This window comes from Sinohyriopsis cumingii, chromosome 2 (genome assembly GCF_028554795.1).
Source record: "Sinohyriopsis cumingii isolate HCF-2022 chromosome 2, ASM2855479v2, whole genome shotgun sequence".
Lineage (NCBI taxonomy): Eukaryota > Metazoa > Mollusca > Bivalvia > Unionida > Unionidae > Sinohyriopsis > Sinohyriopsis cumingii.
This window is the reverse complement of record NC_142962.1, coordinates 65,211,141-65,230,868: the sequence shown is the minus strand read 5'-3', so window position 1 is coordinate 65,230,868 and position 19,728 is coordinate 65,211,141. Positions and strand designations below refer to the sequence as shown.

Genomic DNA, 19,728 nt, shown 5'->3' with positions numbered 1-19,728 from the left:
CTTGCCAAATGGAACTAAATTAGGTACAATTGTGAGTTATATGGACGGTTAGTCACCACAGTTTACTCATTTAAGATCTTCAATGCTCGCGTACGTTTCGAGAAATCTATTATCGATGATAAAAAGAGTTTCTAAGTTTGCCGTCAGAATCACTACGGATTCGTTTTATATCAATAAAACATATTCAGGATTATTGGAAAAATTGAATATCGGCACTTATGCATCATGGGGTGAATGGAGAATAAAACAAGATTAATCTGAATCCGCTGATGTTTCGATTAAAGATATCTATTGCGGAAAATATCAGACATTAAAGCTATTTTCTGCACCGTCAGTATATGATCCCTTTGCTAGACATAAAACAGTTTATCTCAATGGACCTGGAGGTTCTGATAAAACAACTCGTGTGATTGAACTATTTCGGAATTTTGATATGGTCTTTTTAACCCCTACACACAGACTCGCAAGAGAAATAAGAGAAATAAATATTAAATCATGCATTTATCAGAAATTCTTTCGATGGAGAGGAGATAAATTGATAAATTGACCCCTGAACGAATGGGAGAGAAGTATATTCAAAGGATAAATGTTTGGGATGAAATATGCACTGTATAATTAGAAACGCAAAAAATATTTCTTGATTGGTTATTGATAAAAAATATTGCGGTGCTAGTCAACCGCTACCCTTTGTTGGATTGTCTCCACACGAATGGCTGAAGAATTTTATTGATTCTTATTAAGAAATAACTGATGATCATGGAGCACTTGATCCAGAGTTAAGAGAGTTTAAGAAATTAATCAGACTACAACCTAATAAATTTCAGTGTGAAATAATGCGTGAAGTAATTTCAGAAACTCCTATGAGCAACTTTTGGAATGTATGGAGACCAAATGATTTATTAGTAGCAAGTGGAAAGATAGTTCGTGATACACTTCAACAACAATTATTTCAGTTACATAAAGATAAATTTTCAAATCTACCCGTACCGTTGTGTTATCGACCGGTTGATACGCGATGGCAGAATATCGTTGATATACCGGGTTTGACTGAAAAATAAAATCTTGTATTAAATGATATTGTTTTAGTTCCTGTTCATGTTGTTGTGAGCGCGTTAGCCATGGACAAAACTCCGTGTACGTTAGGATACACAATGATGATTCATTCATCACAAGGATTAACCATCTCTGATACAAGTGTTTGGATCGTCGATGATCGTATCTAGAGTTAGAAGAATACCTCAGCTGCAGAGGGTTATCATAGACTTTACAGAAACTACTGGTAATAGCGATGCTATTGACAGCAATATAGTAAGAAAAAAATTAGTTGGTTATAAACAGTGTGACAAAAAATTAAACGCGACTTTGATCTTCACGCTGAATTTATCGTGACATTAAAATAACAGCAGAATAATCATTGTGCGAGCTGTAATACTGTAATGTTGCGGAGCAATATTCTTAATAATCCAAGACAATTTACTGTCGACAGAATTAATAGTAAGTTTAGTCATGCACGCGAAAATGTAATGCTGACCTGTCTTGAATGTAACTGACGTCGATGTGCTAGTTTACAAAAGTGAATGCGGTAGTAATTATGTGTCTTCAGGAATTACTTGTAATTGTTCACGTACAAATCCACGTTGAGGAGTAGCTGAATCTAATCTGTAGATTGCAGGTCTACACGTGGATCTTACCATACTAGATATTTTATGTGTCGTAATACTCCAAATAGGATCAGTCGCTCTTTGTCTTACCACATTCAAGTTCACCAGGTTCATATAACTATCTGACAGTCACATTACCTAATACTGGTTGTTTTGAAAAATCATGTCGTTGTATTGGTATTTGTTTTTGTGATCGCATTAACGGGTTTCATGGCAGTTGTTCGAGTTACTTCATTATTTAAAGCAGATATTACACTTGGTAATCTTGCAACCCATTCACGAGATCTTGTATCCTGAATTATTTCCTTTGCATATTGATATCCAAATAACCGCTCAGCAAGTGTTCGATTAAATCATTCAACATTTGCCTGATCACGATGAATTGGCGGTATGTCCTCATTTGATTTCGACATTATGTTTTTTTCATCAGAGATGATACTACATTAAGAAATTCTTTGCCAGGATCAACCTGTAATAGTTGCGGACATCGCTGATAAATTCGTTCAAAAGCAGATACAACTTTAGCAGCTGTTTTCGTTGATAGTGGCTCTGCCTCCTTATACCTACTTGCAACGTCAACGACACTCAACGCGTATTTGTATGTTAATTGACGTCTACCAATTTTGATAGTATCGTGTGCTAAAAATAAAATATGAGCCTGATGAACTTCATTAGGAGTGCTGACATCAAAATGTGCATGCTGAATTTTTTTAGGTGGTGGTAGATAATTTGCCATATTGCCTGTCGTTCTAACCATTTTCAACAGCAGAACGTGTAACATTTGCTGCATCAGCGAGTTTACTAATTGCTGCTCTACCTATCCCCTTGGGCTATAATAAATCGATTCTATTATTTTAATAATTGTTTAATTAATTAGCAGCTCCTTATACTAGTTTACCTTTTATTGCGGATCTTACCAACCGATTATCTAATGATTCTCTGATATTTTTATTTTTTATGGAATTTTACGAATGAATCAACTTCACATCTGCAACATGTCGTTGTTGTAAATCTTTATTTTTATATGCCACATCATGAACGTGACATGCTTGATCAATAGCATTCATAGGATATTCACCAGGTTTTGGTTGATCTTGTTTATCAAGTCGAATATTTCTCCTGGGTATTTAGCCCATGGAGTTCCTGAAAATTTTGACTTGAATATCACCACCATCCTTATGTTCAATTTTAGGTAAAAACGAAAAAACAATTCTGTTACATATTGCACATTTTCCACCATATGCTATTTTTCCATTTTTGGTTGTAACCGTGGATAAATCAGTGGTTCGAGTTTTAACTCTACAACGTAAGCAATATAGATTCATGTATATTTATAATATGGATGTAACTGATTTCTCAGCAACACGAAAACAAGAACCAGTCAAACATATTTCAGCATTACCAAATTCTATCAGAATGATTATAATAGGCCCGTCAGGATCAGGTTAAACACAATTACTGCTTAATCTTATAATGAGATGGTTAAAGTGGGACAAGTTTTATTTAGTTGCACCATCAGTTGATGATCAGAGATGCTACGATGTACTTACACATTTTAATGAGAATGCAAAATTGTTAAATGAAGATGGTGACGACATTATTAATTTTATAACCGATATCGATGAAGCACCGTCCGTTTATGAATTAGATGGATTTATTAATAATCTCGTAGTATATGATGATGCGATGCTGGATAAACAATCAAATCCAGCTAGAATATTTTCCAGAGGCAGACATTAAAATGCAAATATAATTTATGTTACTCAGCGATATACACAAATACCTAAATTGATCAGAGATAATATTTTAGTTGTATTTAATGGAGTTAATACACATACTCTGCGAAATATTCATCAGACTTGGTGTAGCGGAGACATGGATATAATTAAATTTAAAATTTCTTTTCAAAAGCACAGTCTGCTCCACACATATTAATTACAATAAATTTACACGATCCTAGAACAAGATATCGTGCATTACTTGATAAATATTTGGTTGATATAATAATGATCTAATTATAGCAGCAGAGAAGGTACGACCTCAATGAGACGTCATTTGGGTAAACAAAAACGTGCATACAAATTTAGAAAAACACTAATGACAACGATAAAGTATAATAATAAAAAAATAACCCCCAAGAGAGACTCTTGGACAGAGACTCTGGGAGAGAAACTCTCGGTAAAGTTAGAGGCTTTGGTTTAGCGTTATTGACCGTTTTTTTTTTTCATTTGAGGTTTTAAGTTTTCAAAAATAACGTTTCAGCAAAAGGTCTGTTCACCCACTCAGCTGCTAAATTGAAAACGTATTAAAATTAATACAGAAATATTTTTGGGGGTCGAAAATAAACTCTTGTTGTAAAGATGGAAGCAGCGCGGTGCGAAAATGTCATTATGGTGCAGCACCATACTAATTAAGATCAAATGAAAAATTTACATAGTGGTTTCTGATTGGTACTAGTGACAAAAATTGTTTCCGCAATTCAATCTCACCTCGGAAGTAGTTACGCTTAATAAGGCCAATGCGCCTGCGTACAAGTCTATTCCTTGCCGTGTATGCACAGAAGAACGGTGGAGGATACAAAAGTGATTGATATAATTATTTATGCGCTTTTGCTCCCCTTAATTTTGTCAGCAGTGATCGAATTTTTATTAGAGTTAATTTGAATACTGTTTTCCATGTAATACATCAATAACTATCATTGTTTTAGTCACGCTAATGCGTGACCTTGTCACTTACACATTGCATTGAACAGGTAGTAAGCAAAAGCCGTTGATGATGTTAACAAGTGCTGCTTAGATCTGTAAAGATTATTACCATCAGAATCTTTTGACATAGAATTTTTCAGTAAAACCTGTCCTCAATGTATTTATGCGACATACCAGTCATACCTTGATACTGATTTCTTGTATTTGTTCCTCATGACCCCGTCTTGAGATATATTGCTATTGGTATTGTAAAGTCGTACAGGTTATGTAGGCGTTCAGAAGGGTATTTTGGTAATGAGTATAATTTTTGTTAGAATTTGATTACACATTTTTTTTAAATGACAGTTATTCACTTTATTTGGATCCTCATATATCCATATTCCTCTGAAATATTATTAATTGCACACCCTGAAAAATACAAACATCAAAACCAATGCAAAATTATGTGGGCATATTTGGATGAGGTGAGCATAAAGGTGTGCTTCAGTACATCACACACAGTCTTGTCACAATGAGAACAATGTGTGTTGAAAACAAATTCATACTACCCTGTTATCTGTTATGCTAGGTCCGACATTCTCTTTTCGTTACCCACTTTAGTGCCTGGCTGTCATTGTAGTCAGTAATTTTCGTCAGAATAATTTTGAGGATGTCTAAAATGCAAACATTCAACTATCTGGATTGGTTAGTTAAACTATTTGGTATTAAATTTTGGAACAGTATTTGATTAAATGTGCTTAATGACCACACTGACAACACTTTAGACTAGTCCTACAGTGTAAGACTTCAACTTCGATATCTGTGTTGTTTAGGTTGATGTCTTACTTCCGAAATAACATCTTTTTGTAGCTTGTTCCCAGGTGGACTGACATGATCAAGAGGACAAATTTTCATTTACATCTCATGCACTTGGTAACCCATATTGTGTGTGTGATTTGGATTTTTAACGTAGCTCTGATAGTTTTTCATTCATATTGCTATGGTGTCTGCAATGTGGCAGTTTATAGTGATGTCTAGCACTGGGGCATCATGCTGCAGACATGTAGCATGATGTCCCACCCATTTACAATATCCTGGCGCCAGGCCAACTAGTCTTAACATTAACCTCTTAATGCTGAGCACCAAGCGAGGCAGCTGTTAGTACCATTTTTATTAGTCTTTGGTATGACTTGGCTGTTTTTCAAACCCATGATCTCCTGCATCTGAGGCAGACTCTCTAACCACTAGGCCACTGGAGTGGTGGCAGCCCATATTGTAACTTTTTGACAAATTAATGTAAAATTGCTTTTTCGGACAATACATACTCTGATGTCTTTTTTCCTAATGGAATAAAATTTTGACAAAACCAGTGGGCGCATTTTCAAGTTCTGCAGACATGTTTTAGTTGGTTGAAATGCAATAGTAGCTGAGGAAGGTATTTTGAGCTGCATATATCAGTGTCTCGCTTGCTAATTTTAAATGGAACCTTTCTTGTTGTCTCTTACCAAAATGCCTTTATGAACCTTTGGATGAAGCTTCCTTCTATAATCTTACCCTTGAAATAGTGTTTCTTTTTCATGTTAATGTCTGCTAGATGAAGGATTGAGCTTCATGCCATACCCATAGAGCATAGCTATATCAGGTTCAGTAGGAATTATGTGTTGGTTTCTCTCCTTTTCCAACCAGTTTCTTTAAAAGCAAAATACCAGCATCAATCATTTGTTGCACTTCTGGTTGAGATTCAGTCTCAGTCATATCTGTGCAGTGGATGATCAAGATAGACTTTTATGTCCAGTTAGGGTTTTGATTTTTAATTTGTCAGCCTATAAATAGAGAAGAAAGAATACGAAATATCTTTTCCTTCCTGTGAAAGGTTCAATAGTTGCGTCAGCTTCCACCAATTCTAGGTGAATTGCATTAACAACCAAGAGATCTTACCAGTCCTTTATCTGTTTTTCATGAAAATTGAAGCCCATGAGGTTCAAGTCATTGATGCCTCCTTGGCCTGTCTAACTTGTTCATCTTTGTAGGATGTGATGAAAGCTGAATCCTGGCATACACACTACTTTCAGATCTTTTTACCTTCGCTTATTAGCCCACCAAAGCAAAGCATTTTGATTAAAACCAGATCTCCACTGTCCTACATGAAGATCTGACACTGAGTGCTTAGGGACCATGTTCTGTCAGCTTTTGAATTAGCCAGTGGAAATGCAGCTTTCAGAAATCTGAAAGTGAATCAGATCAGTTGGTACACATTGATGCTCAACAGCCATACTGCTTGGTCTCCCAAATGTGAAGAAATAAGATTGGCTGATAAAATTAGCTACTATGGTAATAACTGATCACCAGAGCATGGGGTTTTCACCAAAAGACTTCTGATACCTAACCTTGTTGGTCCTGTGATGACGGCTGTCACGAAAACCTTGTTTTCATCAGTCTTCAAGAATGGATAATCATTATGACATGGGGTTTTCACTAAAAGACTTCTAATGATGTCTGCTTTGATCTAAACACAAATGGTGCAAGTCTGATAGCCACTATGTCCACAACAGCAGTTAGTTTGAAAATTTTGTTATTGCTGAAGGATATCAGAGATTGTTTAAATACAGTTAAAAGGAGGAAATGGTGTTATCTTTAATCCCTGGAAATTCATTTTGCCGAAGAGTGTCAGTCCCTTCAAGGGACTCTTGTTGTTGTTGTTGTTGTGATTAATATTATTATTATTAAATGTATTTACAATACATTGCCTTGCTATCATGATCAGAATTAACCAAGCAGATCTCCTTGAAGTTTTTGCACTTCTTTATGACAGCAGTAATATTTTTGATATATTACAAATTTTGATCTTATTAAAAAGTGAATGATGTAATAGCAGCTGATATAACATGCTGTTTTTTGTTTTTTTATCTTCAGACACCATGGTACATATTCGTGGAGGTGGTGAGATGATAAAACGCCCTGTTCAGTTGGGAGCAGCATTAAGGCAGTTCCCCTGGGTTTGGCATTGGAAAAATGGCAGATGGATCCGCTTTTTTACCTACACTGTTATCCTTATACAGCCAGCTTTGTTTATGATTACTAAAGCTGGTGAGGGAATTGTTAAAAAAAATGTAGAAAGAATATTTAATGTGTATTGATGGAAATTATTTGGCTATGAACACAGGAAAATATAAAACTTATAAAATGTAAAGTTATTGTTTTGCCTGCGAATGAGACATGTACAGGGCTCTCGGAGCATGAGAATCAACAATGGTTGGTGCTCTGTTTCAAGTTTTGATAGTTGCATATCTTCTTCATAAGTTTATTAAACTGTAAGTTTGGTAATATATATTTCATTTTTTATATATATATATATATATATATATATATATAAAGTGGTGCATTGGTTGAGAAATCAAAATATGTGGTATGGTGTAGTGCAATATGTGTCAATCAACATGGAATATGCATGATTCCGGACACAGTCTTTATCTCTGACAGTGACTCAAGGTTAGATCTCAGCCCTTGACAAAAAATTTCAATGAATATTTGGTATTGTGCTTCTTGGTTTGGAACAACAATTCCATTATTTGATGGGGTATTGCATGAGCACCACAATAAACAAACTTGTTATAGTAGAATCATGAACATCAAGACATCAATCATTCCTTGTAAAATGCCAAGTGTCCAAGATTCATTCAGGATGTGTTTGATTATTTGGCTGTGGTTGAGTAAATGAAAATATAATTGTTATCACATAACATCATTTCAAACATGCACAGAAGATCTGGATCTTGTCCTGACTGTGCCATAATAAAACACAGACTGTGCAGGGCTGAGCAAATTTTTTTTAACCACTAGTCCAGGACAAGTGGTTTCAGAAAATTCACTAGTCCCACCTTACTTTTAACTGGTCCCAAAATGGTAATCACTTGCCGAGATTTGATGAGACATATGTACTTAATCCATAGAAAGAAAAAAAACGAAGTAATAAACAAAAAAATTATTTCTTAAATGAATTTAATTTTTAAAAACATTGGTTGTTATACATTTGGCTTCTTCAGGTTCATGTATATATGTTTTAGCTGATGGATATGAAAATATGTCCATGTATATGTTTGCCACCTTCCGAGTCATATATTCAAGTCAGGGATAACAAGCACACTCAGTATCCGTCTTACGTTTTATCCCTCCATTTTCAAACAAATTTACCTTCTCCGAATCGCCGTTATTGCCTTCCTTGCGAAAATTATTTAGCAAACTCATTTTATCCACAGAGTAACTATCAGCTTGCTTGACAACTACTTCTAAAGTGATCATAAGATCAATTTTCTCTTTTAAATATGAACTGAAACAGCTCATTAATTAGCATAATTGTTTCGCTTCAAACACAATATCGCACATGGAAGTTAATCATCTGTATAATCAATTATAAATTAAAGAATCATTACTGTCATTTAATCAGTTCATAAAGGAAACCAACACTGATGTCAGTAAAGTACCTTTCATTAATTTAATTACACTGACTCGCTGGATTAAAATCATAGTGAGCCACTGGTTATAATCTAGATTGAGTAAACTCATTGCAACAAAACTGCTAATTGATCATACTGGCTTTCTTTTGTTTGACGTGTTTTGATTTGCCGATAATTTGGTTGCTTAGCCCAATATGCAGTCAAGTGGTAACAGGATGTAAATGTATACACGAAGAGGGGTAGAATCAAGTATTCAGTATGCCTGGAGGGCATGATTGGCCAAATAAAGGTAGATATATTGATTAAAGCACAAAAATAAGGACTGGCCCGACTTTTTTAAAAAGCACTTGTCCCGGACTAGCGACTTGGAAAATTTTACATGCCTGACTTCAGAAATGACTAGTCCAGGACGTCGGGCTATGGGATTTGCTCAGCCCTGCTGTGCTTACTGCAGATAAATATTTTGACAATTTTGCAGTATATGTTGAACATGAAGTTGTTTGGTGATGATCCTTGCAATTTGATTGCATTTAACGTTTATCCATATTTAATGCATTTATGCAGATACACAGCTTATCTTGAGCTGCTGGTCAGGTGTTTTTGCTTTCATTATTAATTGCTAACCATGACTTTAATAATATGTCAACTTTTACTTTTGATTAAAGAGATCCCTTGAAGCACTTTATACTTTGCTGAAATTAATCCACATGCCTGTATCTTCAACAATTTTTTGCAATAGTTTCCAGAAATTTTTGGTCATGACCCCAGTGTTCGACATTTTATGCGTATATTCCTACATTTTAGTAGCAGATGATCCTTGTAAATAAATTTGTGTATTGCACAATCTGCATACACAAAATAACAAGTCATTTGATCAATCACATAATGTCCACCCTGTGTAACATGTCAATATGAATGCATTTACAATGTACTCCACAATGAGTGGGTGATGATGTTACATTTGTTGTAAAGCATCATGGTCTGTAAGCCACATGACATGTAGTCTAGCAGATTTGAAGCAAGCATTTGACTGATGATACTTCCAGATTAGCATACAGATATGGAGTAAATTTTTAAAGGTGCTTAAAAAGTAGTTTTTTCTGTTTTTACAAAAATGACAGTTTTAGAGCAAACTTGATTTACGTTTGTTTCATTGCCTTTCGTAAATGTGCGTGTATATATTTGTAAATGACTTTTGCACTCTAGTACATGATTTCACCTTTACTTAACTTCTTCTGTTTTGCTTGTATATTCTTGATTATTCCAAATACTACAGATTTGTATAACAACTGTTTCTTCTATTTTGCAGTAAATAGTCCTGAAAACTGGGAATTTTGGACACAGAAGAGAAAAGCTAGAGAGCGTCAGTATAATCAAGTTAAAGAGAGAAAACAAAATCAGATGCCTTTGTCTGTTCCACTTTGAATTCTGTACACTATCTACAATATTATTTTATTTCAGCCAAATTTGGCATGCAGCATAATGTTGAGACTGTGACTGAGCATTACTGTCAGCACTCAGCATCATTGTGTAGTCAATTTATGGCCCATAATTGTTGGACCAACCCACTTTAGTTTTGTCATCATCTTTTAGTGGAATTACTTACCCACTTTCTTTTTTGAGGAAACACTTGTGTTGGATTTCAGCCAGAATTGGTACGAGATGTTATATTAATTACACCTTGACGGTGGTTTTCAGATTTCCACATCAACATTTAGCAGAGTTGTGACCCCTTTAAAACATCCACACTGGAGAGAATGGTGGCATACCTCTATGCTACATTAATGTAATGTGGATGATATTTCTTTGGATATTGTACTTTTGGAAATTGTACACGATTTAAACACACTGCTAACTAAAATGAATGCTCCCTTGTGCTAAAAAATCAGCTTGAATTAGTCTAAAGTGCACTATCCATAGCAGCTATTAAAATAGGGAAAATGAATTTTGCCAGACTAGACAATACCAGCTTCTGAAAGTGCAATGAATGAATATATAAAATGTAAAAAAAGGATTATCGGCTCTTTTTTTATACAATTTACCTCTGAAGTTCAGGAAGTAAAAATGACCAAGTGGAGCTAGCACTTTTTTTAAAGGTGCACATCTGGAGTAAGGCCAAGCTGTTTACTCTATAACCCATATTACACCCATCAATCATATATCAAAATAAAGGGAATTAAAGGTTCTTTGAATTATACCTAAGATATACAAGGTCTTTTTTAAATAGCCAGTATAACCAGTGAGGAAAGCCGGGGTAGTTGTTTTTCTTTAAAATCCTAACCCTATGCAAAATACGAAACTAGAGCGCCACCTTATTTAGGGCCTAGCTCAACAAAGTTGGTGGATCCCTATATAAAAATCATGTTTTCTGTCTGTCTTTCACTCTGTCCAACCAAACATCCAACTGTTTCCAGTATGGGTTCGACCGCTCCAGTGGCTTAGTGGTTAGAGCATCCGCCTAGGATACAAGAGGCCATGGGTTTGATCCTCGGCAGAGTCATGCCAAAGACTTACAAAAATGGTACTAACAGCTGCCTCGCTTGGCGCTCAGCATTAAGAGGTTAGTGTTAGGATTAGTTGGTCTGGTGTCAGGATAATGTGACTGGGTGGGACATCATGCTACATGTCTGCGGCATGATGCCTCAGTGCTAGACATCACTATAAACTGTCGCACTGCAGACATCGTAGCGATATGACTGAAAAATTGTTAAAGCTACGTTAAAAATCCAAATCACACACACACCCAGTATGGGTTATGCCAGATAACTTTACTGTGAATTCTTTTGGTGTTAACCAAATTTGATTTGCAGCTTTATACTGATGAGACCTCAGAAGAGTTTGATTTCCAACAATCTTTAAGATCATTTACAGGAGTTATGGCCTTGGATTACCCACAAAGTTTTGTTTCCATTGTTTAACTTTTCCAAGGGTTGCTGGACTTGACCACATTTGCCAAGCAGTTCAGTGTTGTTGGAACCTTGAATAAATTGGATATCCACGATATCATTTAAAGGAGTTATGTCCATGATTTCAGAGCTGTTTACTAATAAGATCTCATCTGTAGTTCAATGTATTAACTGGCTTAGTCTTTTTCCATAGAGATGCAGCCTTCCAGAGTTACATCTTGGTTGGACTAGTTAAACTTTCTAAGGGGCTTGGCTGAGACAACTAAATTTTGTCAGTATCAAAAGTTGAACAGCTGCATATTACTAACTGAATAACCGCTATCGTTTTAATTTAATCCCCAGTGAGTTTTAAAACAGCTGCATGTGCAACTGAATTAACATCAGTAAATGCCAATGCATCCAGCAGGCATGTCTAATACCAGCTGCATTTGAAAGCACACCCCTCCTCCCACTGACCTATGTTAAGAGATCAGTCTGAAAAGTATTGGCAAAGAAGATGCTTGGCTCTTTATAGACCCTGGTGGTGTAAGTTCATACATTGTATGATTTGGTAAAAGTACATAACTTTTGTCAAGGAGTAAACCACATCTAATGGCCAATACTGCTGGTGATACTAAATGTGCAGACCGCTCTGGTTGCCTATTGGTTAGAGCAGCCACCTTGGAAGCGGAAGGTAGTGGGTTCGATCCCCAGCCGAGTCATACCAAAGACTTACAAAAATGGTACTAACAGCTGCCTCACTTGGTGCTCAGCATTAAGAGGTTAGTGTTAAGACTGGTCTACCTGGTGTCAGGATAATGTGACTGGGTGGGACATCATGCTACATGTCTGCGGCATGATGCCCCAGTGCTAGACAAAACTATAAACTGTCACACTGCAGACATCATAGCAATATGACTGAAAAATTGTTAAAACCACGTTAAAAGTCCAAATCACACATCACACACTAAATGTGCAGATTAAGTAGACTTTTGTTGGTTGTGTAAAAAAAGGCAGTTTATCCTCAGAAGTATTACCAGTACTTAATGGTTGCAGCTTAGAAGTCCATGAAGGGTTATATTAGAAAACTTCTTTTGTGAAATTTGATCAGCAGAAGTATTACAACTTTATCAGTAGTCAAAAACATAATATCTCCATAACAAGTAATATATATTCACTTGCATAAAGATTGTGGTTATACATTCAATACAATCATTTTTGGTTAAACGTTAATGTGTATTGTATTACTGATATTACAAAAACTAGCTTTTGAATATTATTAAACACTAGAAAAGAGATAGAATATTCTGTAGATTCATAAAGTTTGTTATAGATAATAACCTCCGGCCTCTTCCATCTGAACCCTTATTTTCTAGCTTCAAATTATTCATGTCTACACAGGAAACTGTCCTTAAGTGTTAATGCTGATAAGAACAAAACCATTTTAAGTCGAAGGGGTGGAGAGATTGGCTTATATAATCAACATTCTGCTCCCTGCTCTTTGCTCCACAGTGAAGCAAAGTCTTGGTTATGAAACAAATGTTTCAATGAATACTGGGTTTATTTCATTTATTGTTTTTCCCTGTCCTTTAGAGAATGACTACATTTTTTAAGGAATTCACTTTGAACTCAAACAAATGGTTTACTCCCAAATTGGGTTCAGGCAGTGTTTATGTACACACACCTGTTGAATTCTCATCCAACAGCATTACTAGGGGTCTATGCCTTTGACATTCTGCAGAAAATAATGTGCGTTTCTTAACTTTGCGTGAATGTATTAGCAAGACATTAAATATCAGAATTTGAATGGATCTAACAAATGTTTCTAGGACCAAGCAAATGGGTTTTTTCATAGAAATTATGCATTTTTTTATGCACATTTTTGATTGAATTACTATTATGGATATAAAAAAAGATTTTTGCTGTAGTTCAATGTATTAACTGGCTTAGTCTTTTTCCATAGAGATGCAGCCTTCCAGAGTTACATCTTGGTTGGACTAGTTAAACTTTCTAAGGGGCTTGGCTGAGACAACTAAATTTTGTCAGTATCAAAAGTTGAACAGCTGCATATTACTAACTGAATAACCGCTATCGTTTTAATTTAATCCCCAGTGAGTTTTAAAACAGCTGCATGTGCAACTGAATTAACATCAGTAAATGCCAATGCATCCAGCAGGCATGTCTAATACCAGCTGCATTTGAAAGCACACCCCTCCTCCCACTGACCTATGTTAAGAGATCAGTCTGAAAAGTATTGGCAAAGAAGATGCTTGGCTCTTTATAGACCCTGGTGGTGTAAGTTCATACATTGTATGATTTGGTAAAAGTACATAACTTTTGTCAAGGAGTAAACCACATCTAATGGCCAATACTGCTGGTGATACTAAATGTGCAGACCGCTCTGGTTGCCTATTGGTTAGAGCAGCCACCTTGGAAGCGGAAGGTAGTGGGTTCGATCCCCAGCCGAGTCATACCAAAGACTTACAAAAATGGTACTAACAGCTGCCTCACTTGGTGCTCAGCATTAAGAGGTTAGTGTTAAGACTGGTCTACCTGGTGTCAGGATAATGTGACTGGGTGGGACATCATGCTACATGTCTGCGGCATGATGCCCCAGTGCTAGACAAAACTATAAACTGTCACACTGCAGACATCATAGCAATATGACTGAAAAATTGTTAAAACCACGTTAAAAGTCCAAATCACACATCACACACTAAATGTGCAGATTAAGTAGACTTTTGTTGGTTGTGTAAAAAAAGGCAGTTTATCCTCAGAAGTATTACCAGTACTTAATGGTTGCAGCTTAGAAGTCCATGAAGGGTTATATTAGAAAACTTCTTTTGTGAAATTTGATCAGCAGAAGTATTACAACTTTATCAGTAGTCAAAAACATAATATCTCCATAACAAGTAATATATATTCACTTGCATAAAGATTGTGGTTATACATTCAATACAATCATTTTTGGTTAAACGTTAATGTGTATTGTATTACTGATATTACAAAAACTAGCTTTTGAATATTATTAAACACTAGAAAAGAGATAGAATATTCTGTAGATTCATAAAGTTTGTTATAGATAATAACCTCCGGCCTCTTCCATCTGAACCCTTATTTTCTAGCTTCAAATTATTCATGTCTACACAGGAAACTGTCCTTAAGTGTTAATGCTGATAAGAACAAAACCATTTTAAGTCGAAGGGGTGGAGAGATTGGCTTATATAATCAACATTCTGCTCCCTGCTCTTTGCTCCACAGTGAAGCAAAGTCTTGGTTATGAAACAAATGTTTCAATGAATACTGGGTTTATTTCATTTATTGTTTTTCCCTGTCCTTTAGAGAATGACTACATTTTTTAAGGAATTCACTTTGAACTCAAACAAATGGTTTACTCCCAAATTGGGTTCAGGCAGTGTTTATGTACACACACCTGTTGAATTCTCATCCAACAGCATTACTAGGGGTCTATGCCTTTGACATTCTGCAGAAAATAATGTGCGTTTCTTAACTTTGCGTGAATGTATTAGCAAGACATTAAATATCAGAATTTGAATGGATCTAACAAATGTTTCTAGGACCAAGCAAATGGGTTTTTTCATAGAAATTATGCATTTTTTTATGCACATTTTTGATTGAATTACTATTATGGATATAAAAAAAGATTTTTGCTGTAGTTCAATGTATTAACTGGCTTAGTCTTTTTCCATAGAGATGCAGCCTTCCAGAGTTACATCTTGGTTGGACTAGTTAAACTTTCTAAGGGGCTTGGCTGAGACAACTAAATTTTGTCAGTATCAAAAGTTGAACAGCTGCATATTACTAACTGAATAACCGCTATCGTTTTAATTTAATCCCCAGTGAGTTTTAAAACAGCTGCATGTGCAACTGAATTAACATCAGTAAATGCCAATGCATCCAGCAGGCATGTCTAATACCAGCTGCATTTGAAAGCACACCCCTCCTCCCACTGACCTATGTTAAGAGATCAGTCTGAAAAGTATTGGCAAAGAAGATGCTTGGCTCTTTATAGACCCTGGTGGTGTAAGTTCATACATTGTATGATTTGGTAAAAGTACATAACTTTTGTCAAGGAGTAAACCACATCTAATGGCCAATACTGCTGGTGATACTAAATGTGCAGACCGCTCTGGTTGCCTATTGGTTAGAGCAGCCACCTTGGAAGCGGAAGGTAGTGGGTTCGATCCCCAGCCGAGTCATACCAAAGACTTACAAAAATGGTACTAACAGCTGCCTCACTTGGTGCTCAGCATTAAGAGGTTAGTGTTAAGACTGGTCTACCTGGTGTCAGGATAATGTGACTGGGTGGGACATCATGCTACATGTCTGCGGCATGATGCCCCAGTGCTAGACAAAACTATAAACTGTCACACTGCAGACATCATAGCAATATGACTGAAAAATTGTTAAAACCACGTTAAAAGTCCAAATCACACATCACACACTAAATGTGCAGATTAAGTAGACTTTTGTTGGTTGTGTAAAAAAAGGCAGTTTATCCTCAGAAGTATTACCAGTACTTAATGGTTGCAGCTTAGAAGTCCATGAAGGGTTATATTAGAAAACTTCTTTTGTGAAATTTGATCAGCAGAAGTATTACAACTTTATCAGTAGTCAAAAACATAATATCTCCATAACAAGTAATATATATTCACTTGCATAAAGATTGTGGTTATACATTCAATACAATCATTTTTGGTTAAACGTTAATGTGTATTGTATTACTGATATTACAAAAACTAGCTTTTGAATATTATTAAACACTAGAAAAGAGATAGAATATTCTGTAGATTCATAAAGTTTGTTATAGATAATAACCTCCGGCCTCTTCCATCTGAACCCTTATTTTCTAGCTTCAAATTATTCATGTCTACACAGGAAACTGTCCTTAAGTGTTAATGCTGATAAGAACAAAACCATTTTAAGTCGAAGGGGTGGAGAGATTGGCTTATATAATCAACATTCTGCTCCCTGCTCTTTGCTCCACAGTGAAGCAAAGTCTTGGTTATGAAACAAATGTTTCAATGAATACTGGGTTTATTTCATTTATTGTTTTTCCCTGTCCTTTAGAGAATGACTACATTTTTTAAGGAATTCACTTTGAACTCAAACAAATGGTTTACTCCCAAATTGGGTTCAGGCAGTGTTTATGTACACACACCTGTTGAATTCTCATCCAACAGCATTACTAGGGGTCTATGCCTTTGACATTCTGCAGAAAATAATGTGCGTTTCTTAACTTTGCGTGAATGTATTAGCAAGACATTAAATATCAGAATTTGAATGGATCTAACAAATGTTTCTAGGACCAAGCAAATGGGTTTTTTCATAGAAATTATGCATTTTTTTATGCACATTTTTGATTGAATTACTATTATGGATATAAAAAAAGATTTTTGCTAGTAAGTACACATACTCAGTGATTTATGCTTATATTACAGCTGTAATATATGTAAAACAAATTATTAAATATTTACAACTATTTCAAGTACTTGTTTAATGTGGAACAAGCTGATAGCTGCATCATTAAATACATAGTATTGCACCCTCTTCTACCCCCCCCCCCCATTATTCTTTTTGTGAGTATGCACCATTTTCTACAGCTTAATGACTTGTTCGGCTATAGCATGAAATGGTACAAAATGCAGTATCATTTTGTGGAACCTGATCATTATGCTGTATTGGGGTTACACTGTACCTGTTGTATACCAAGGTGTCTTATAGTAAAGGAGAACTGTATTGCTATAATATTGGCAGAATTTTGAACATTAGTTTTGTCTTCATTTAGTGGAGTTTGGACCACTGAATGCTTGACCCACTCTGTTTCAGTATGTAACTATTTTAGTCTTTTTATTAGTTTGTTTTATTTCTTGAAAATTTAGTATGCAGCTTTAAATTGATAAGACATTACCTGGTTTTAATTGTCATTGTTCTGTCAGTGTCTGCATAATAGCCCTTTGAAGTAGTTTTAGGTCATAACCTAACTTAGAATTCAGCTCTATACTGATAGAACCTCAGTTGAGTTAGATATTCATACAAGCTATTCTCCTTCCAGCAAAAAGCAGAGATATTAATTACTTTTTATTACATGATGTACCTGGCAATGATTGTAAAGTTCATGAATCAATTTCCATTCCTTAATTTTCTTCCATTATTTGTTTCAGACAATCCCTTTGCTAAACCTAAGCTTGACGATGATGGTGGTCATCATCATTGATTACAGATGCGGCATACTGAAGGATGAAAATGTGTGATTATATGATATAGCAAAAAATACAATTCAGAGAATAAAAATTTGTTTTTTCCTAATTTCTTTTCCTTATTTATTTCCCCACTGCATTGCCAAGTGAATAAACTTGTGGTGTGATCCTGTGTCCGTTGTGCATTGTTTTATATTGTCCTTCCAGTTGCAATTGCTTCTTGCCAATCTAGATACCATACATTTGATCTGATTTTGGTATAACTTTAAATATGAGCTTGATTCATCAAATTTCTGTTGGGTTGAAAGTGAGATTTGCACATATTAATGAGGTGGTCTTGCATCTGATTAACTGAGTTTTTTTTTGTTACTACTATGGAAGCCATATTTTTGATCTGATTTTGATAAAGCTTGGAATGTAGGCTTATATTGTAAAGATTTGATGAGTTCAATAATGAGCAAGATAATGCATAATAATGGGTGAACTTCATTTTATTGGTAAAGCATGTTACTACTTTTGAGGTCACATTTATGATCTGACTTTCGATCATATTTGGAATATATGGTTATATCACAATCTTGGATGAGTTCAATAACGGTCAAGTTGCAAGCATATTAATGAGGCAGTCTTGCATCTGATTGGCTGAGTTTGTTACCACTCTAAACTATATTTTTGATTCAATGTTAAACACAATTGAAGTGCAGGCTTATTTCATCAAGATCTTGGAGGTGTTTAATAATTGGTGAGATCCAAGCAGTTAATGAGGTAATATTGCATCTGACTGGCTGAACTTGTTACCACTCTATAGACTGCATTTCTGATACAAATTTGAGTAAACTTGGTAAATAAACTTAAATTGTCAAGATCTTTGATGGGTACAATTATGAGCAAGATCAGTGCATAGGAACCATGTGTCCGATTGCTGAGCTTGTCAACACTTAAGTGACTATTTCTAATAAGATTTTTATCAAACTTAATAAGTTTATATGGTCAAGATATCCAATGAGTTTTATTATGAGCAAGATCTGTTAATGGAATTTAGTGCAATTTTACAAAGTTCTCAATTCATTTGCTATGTAATCGATGTTTGTTTCTTTTAACAACACTTCTCTCTTAAGGAAGGGAAGTAATCCATTATAAACATTATTCTTTACCTTGTAATAAAATGCAAACATAATTTCAATAATAAATTTTAGACTAAGGTTGCGCACACCAGTAAAGACAAAGTAACAGAAAATGTCTGATAGGTTGATGTTGGAGAAAATGCACAATTGCAGGCTAAATAAACCATATGTTGTAATTAAGGATCAGAATTTATTTTCTTAATTATAGGGATTCGTTTACATATATGTATTTCTGAAGTTGATTAGCTCAGTTCATTTAGTGATGTAGAATTTGACAGTTGCTAGTATTGTCATGTTAAAGTGAACACCACAAATCAAAGCTTCATGCAGATACTTTTAGAGATCTTGGATGACTTTGTTTATAAGCAAGGAACTATGCATATGAATTAAGCTCATATTTTTGGAAGTAATTTTTATTTCAAGTAAAATGGGTAAAGTCAACACGAAATATAGTTTACATAGGTTTTGCAACTACATATCTAATAAAAGCCTGAGGATTCAGGGTGGCTTTGTGATCATCATACTGGACGTACAACCAAAATAATGTAGTTTGAATTGCACCATTAGCTCATTCTATTAGACTCTAAAGTGATGCAGTTTTTATCATTAGGACTAAAGGTGTTTGTTTGCTGGATGGTGAGAAAAGCAGTTGTGTTATCACAGCAGAAGTGGAAGTCATCTCGTGACATGATTGGTTTG

At 35.2% G+C, this 19,728-nt stretch overlaps 1 protein-coding gene across 1 annotated transcript; it reads left to right on the top strand.

Moving 5' to 3' along the window:
• The first annotated feature begins 4,170 nt into the window (after positions 1-4,170).
• Positions 4,171-18,014, top strand: LOC149805063 (uncharacterized). Its single transcript, XM_089946954.1, has 4 exons — positions 4,171-4,243; positions 7,259-7,432; positions 10,109-10,162; positions 17,870-18,014. Exons 1-4 carry the CDS (start codon positions 4,180-4,182, stop codon positions 17,920-17,922), a joined length of 345 nt encoding a protein of 114 aa, XP_089803080.1. The 5' UTR covers positions 4,171-4,179; the 3' UTR covers positions 17,923-18,014.
• Positions 18,015-19,728: the final 1,714 nt, after the last annotated feature.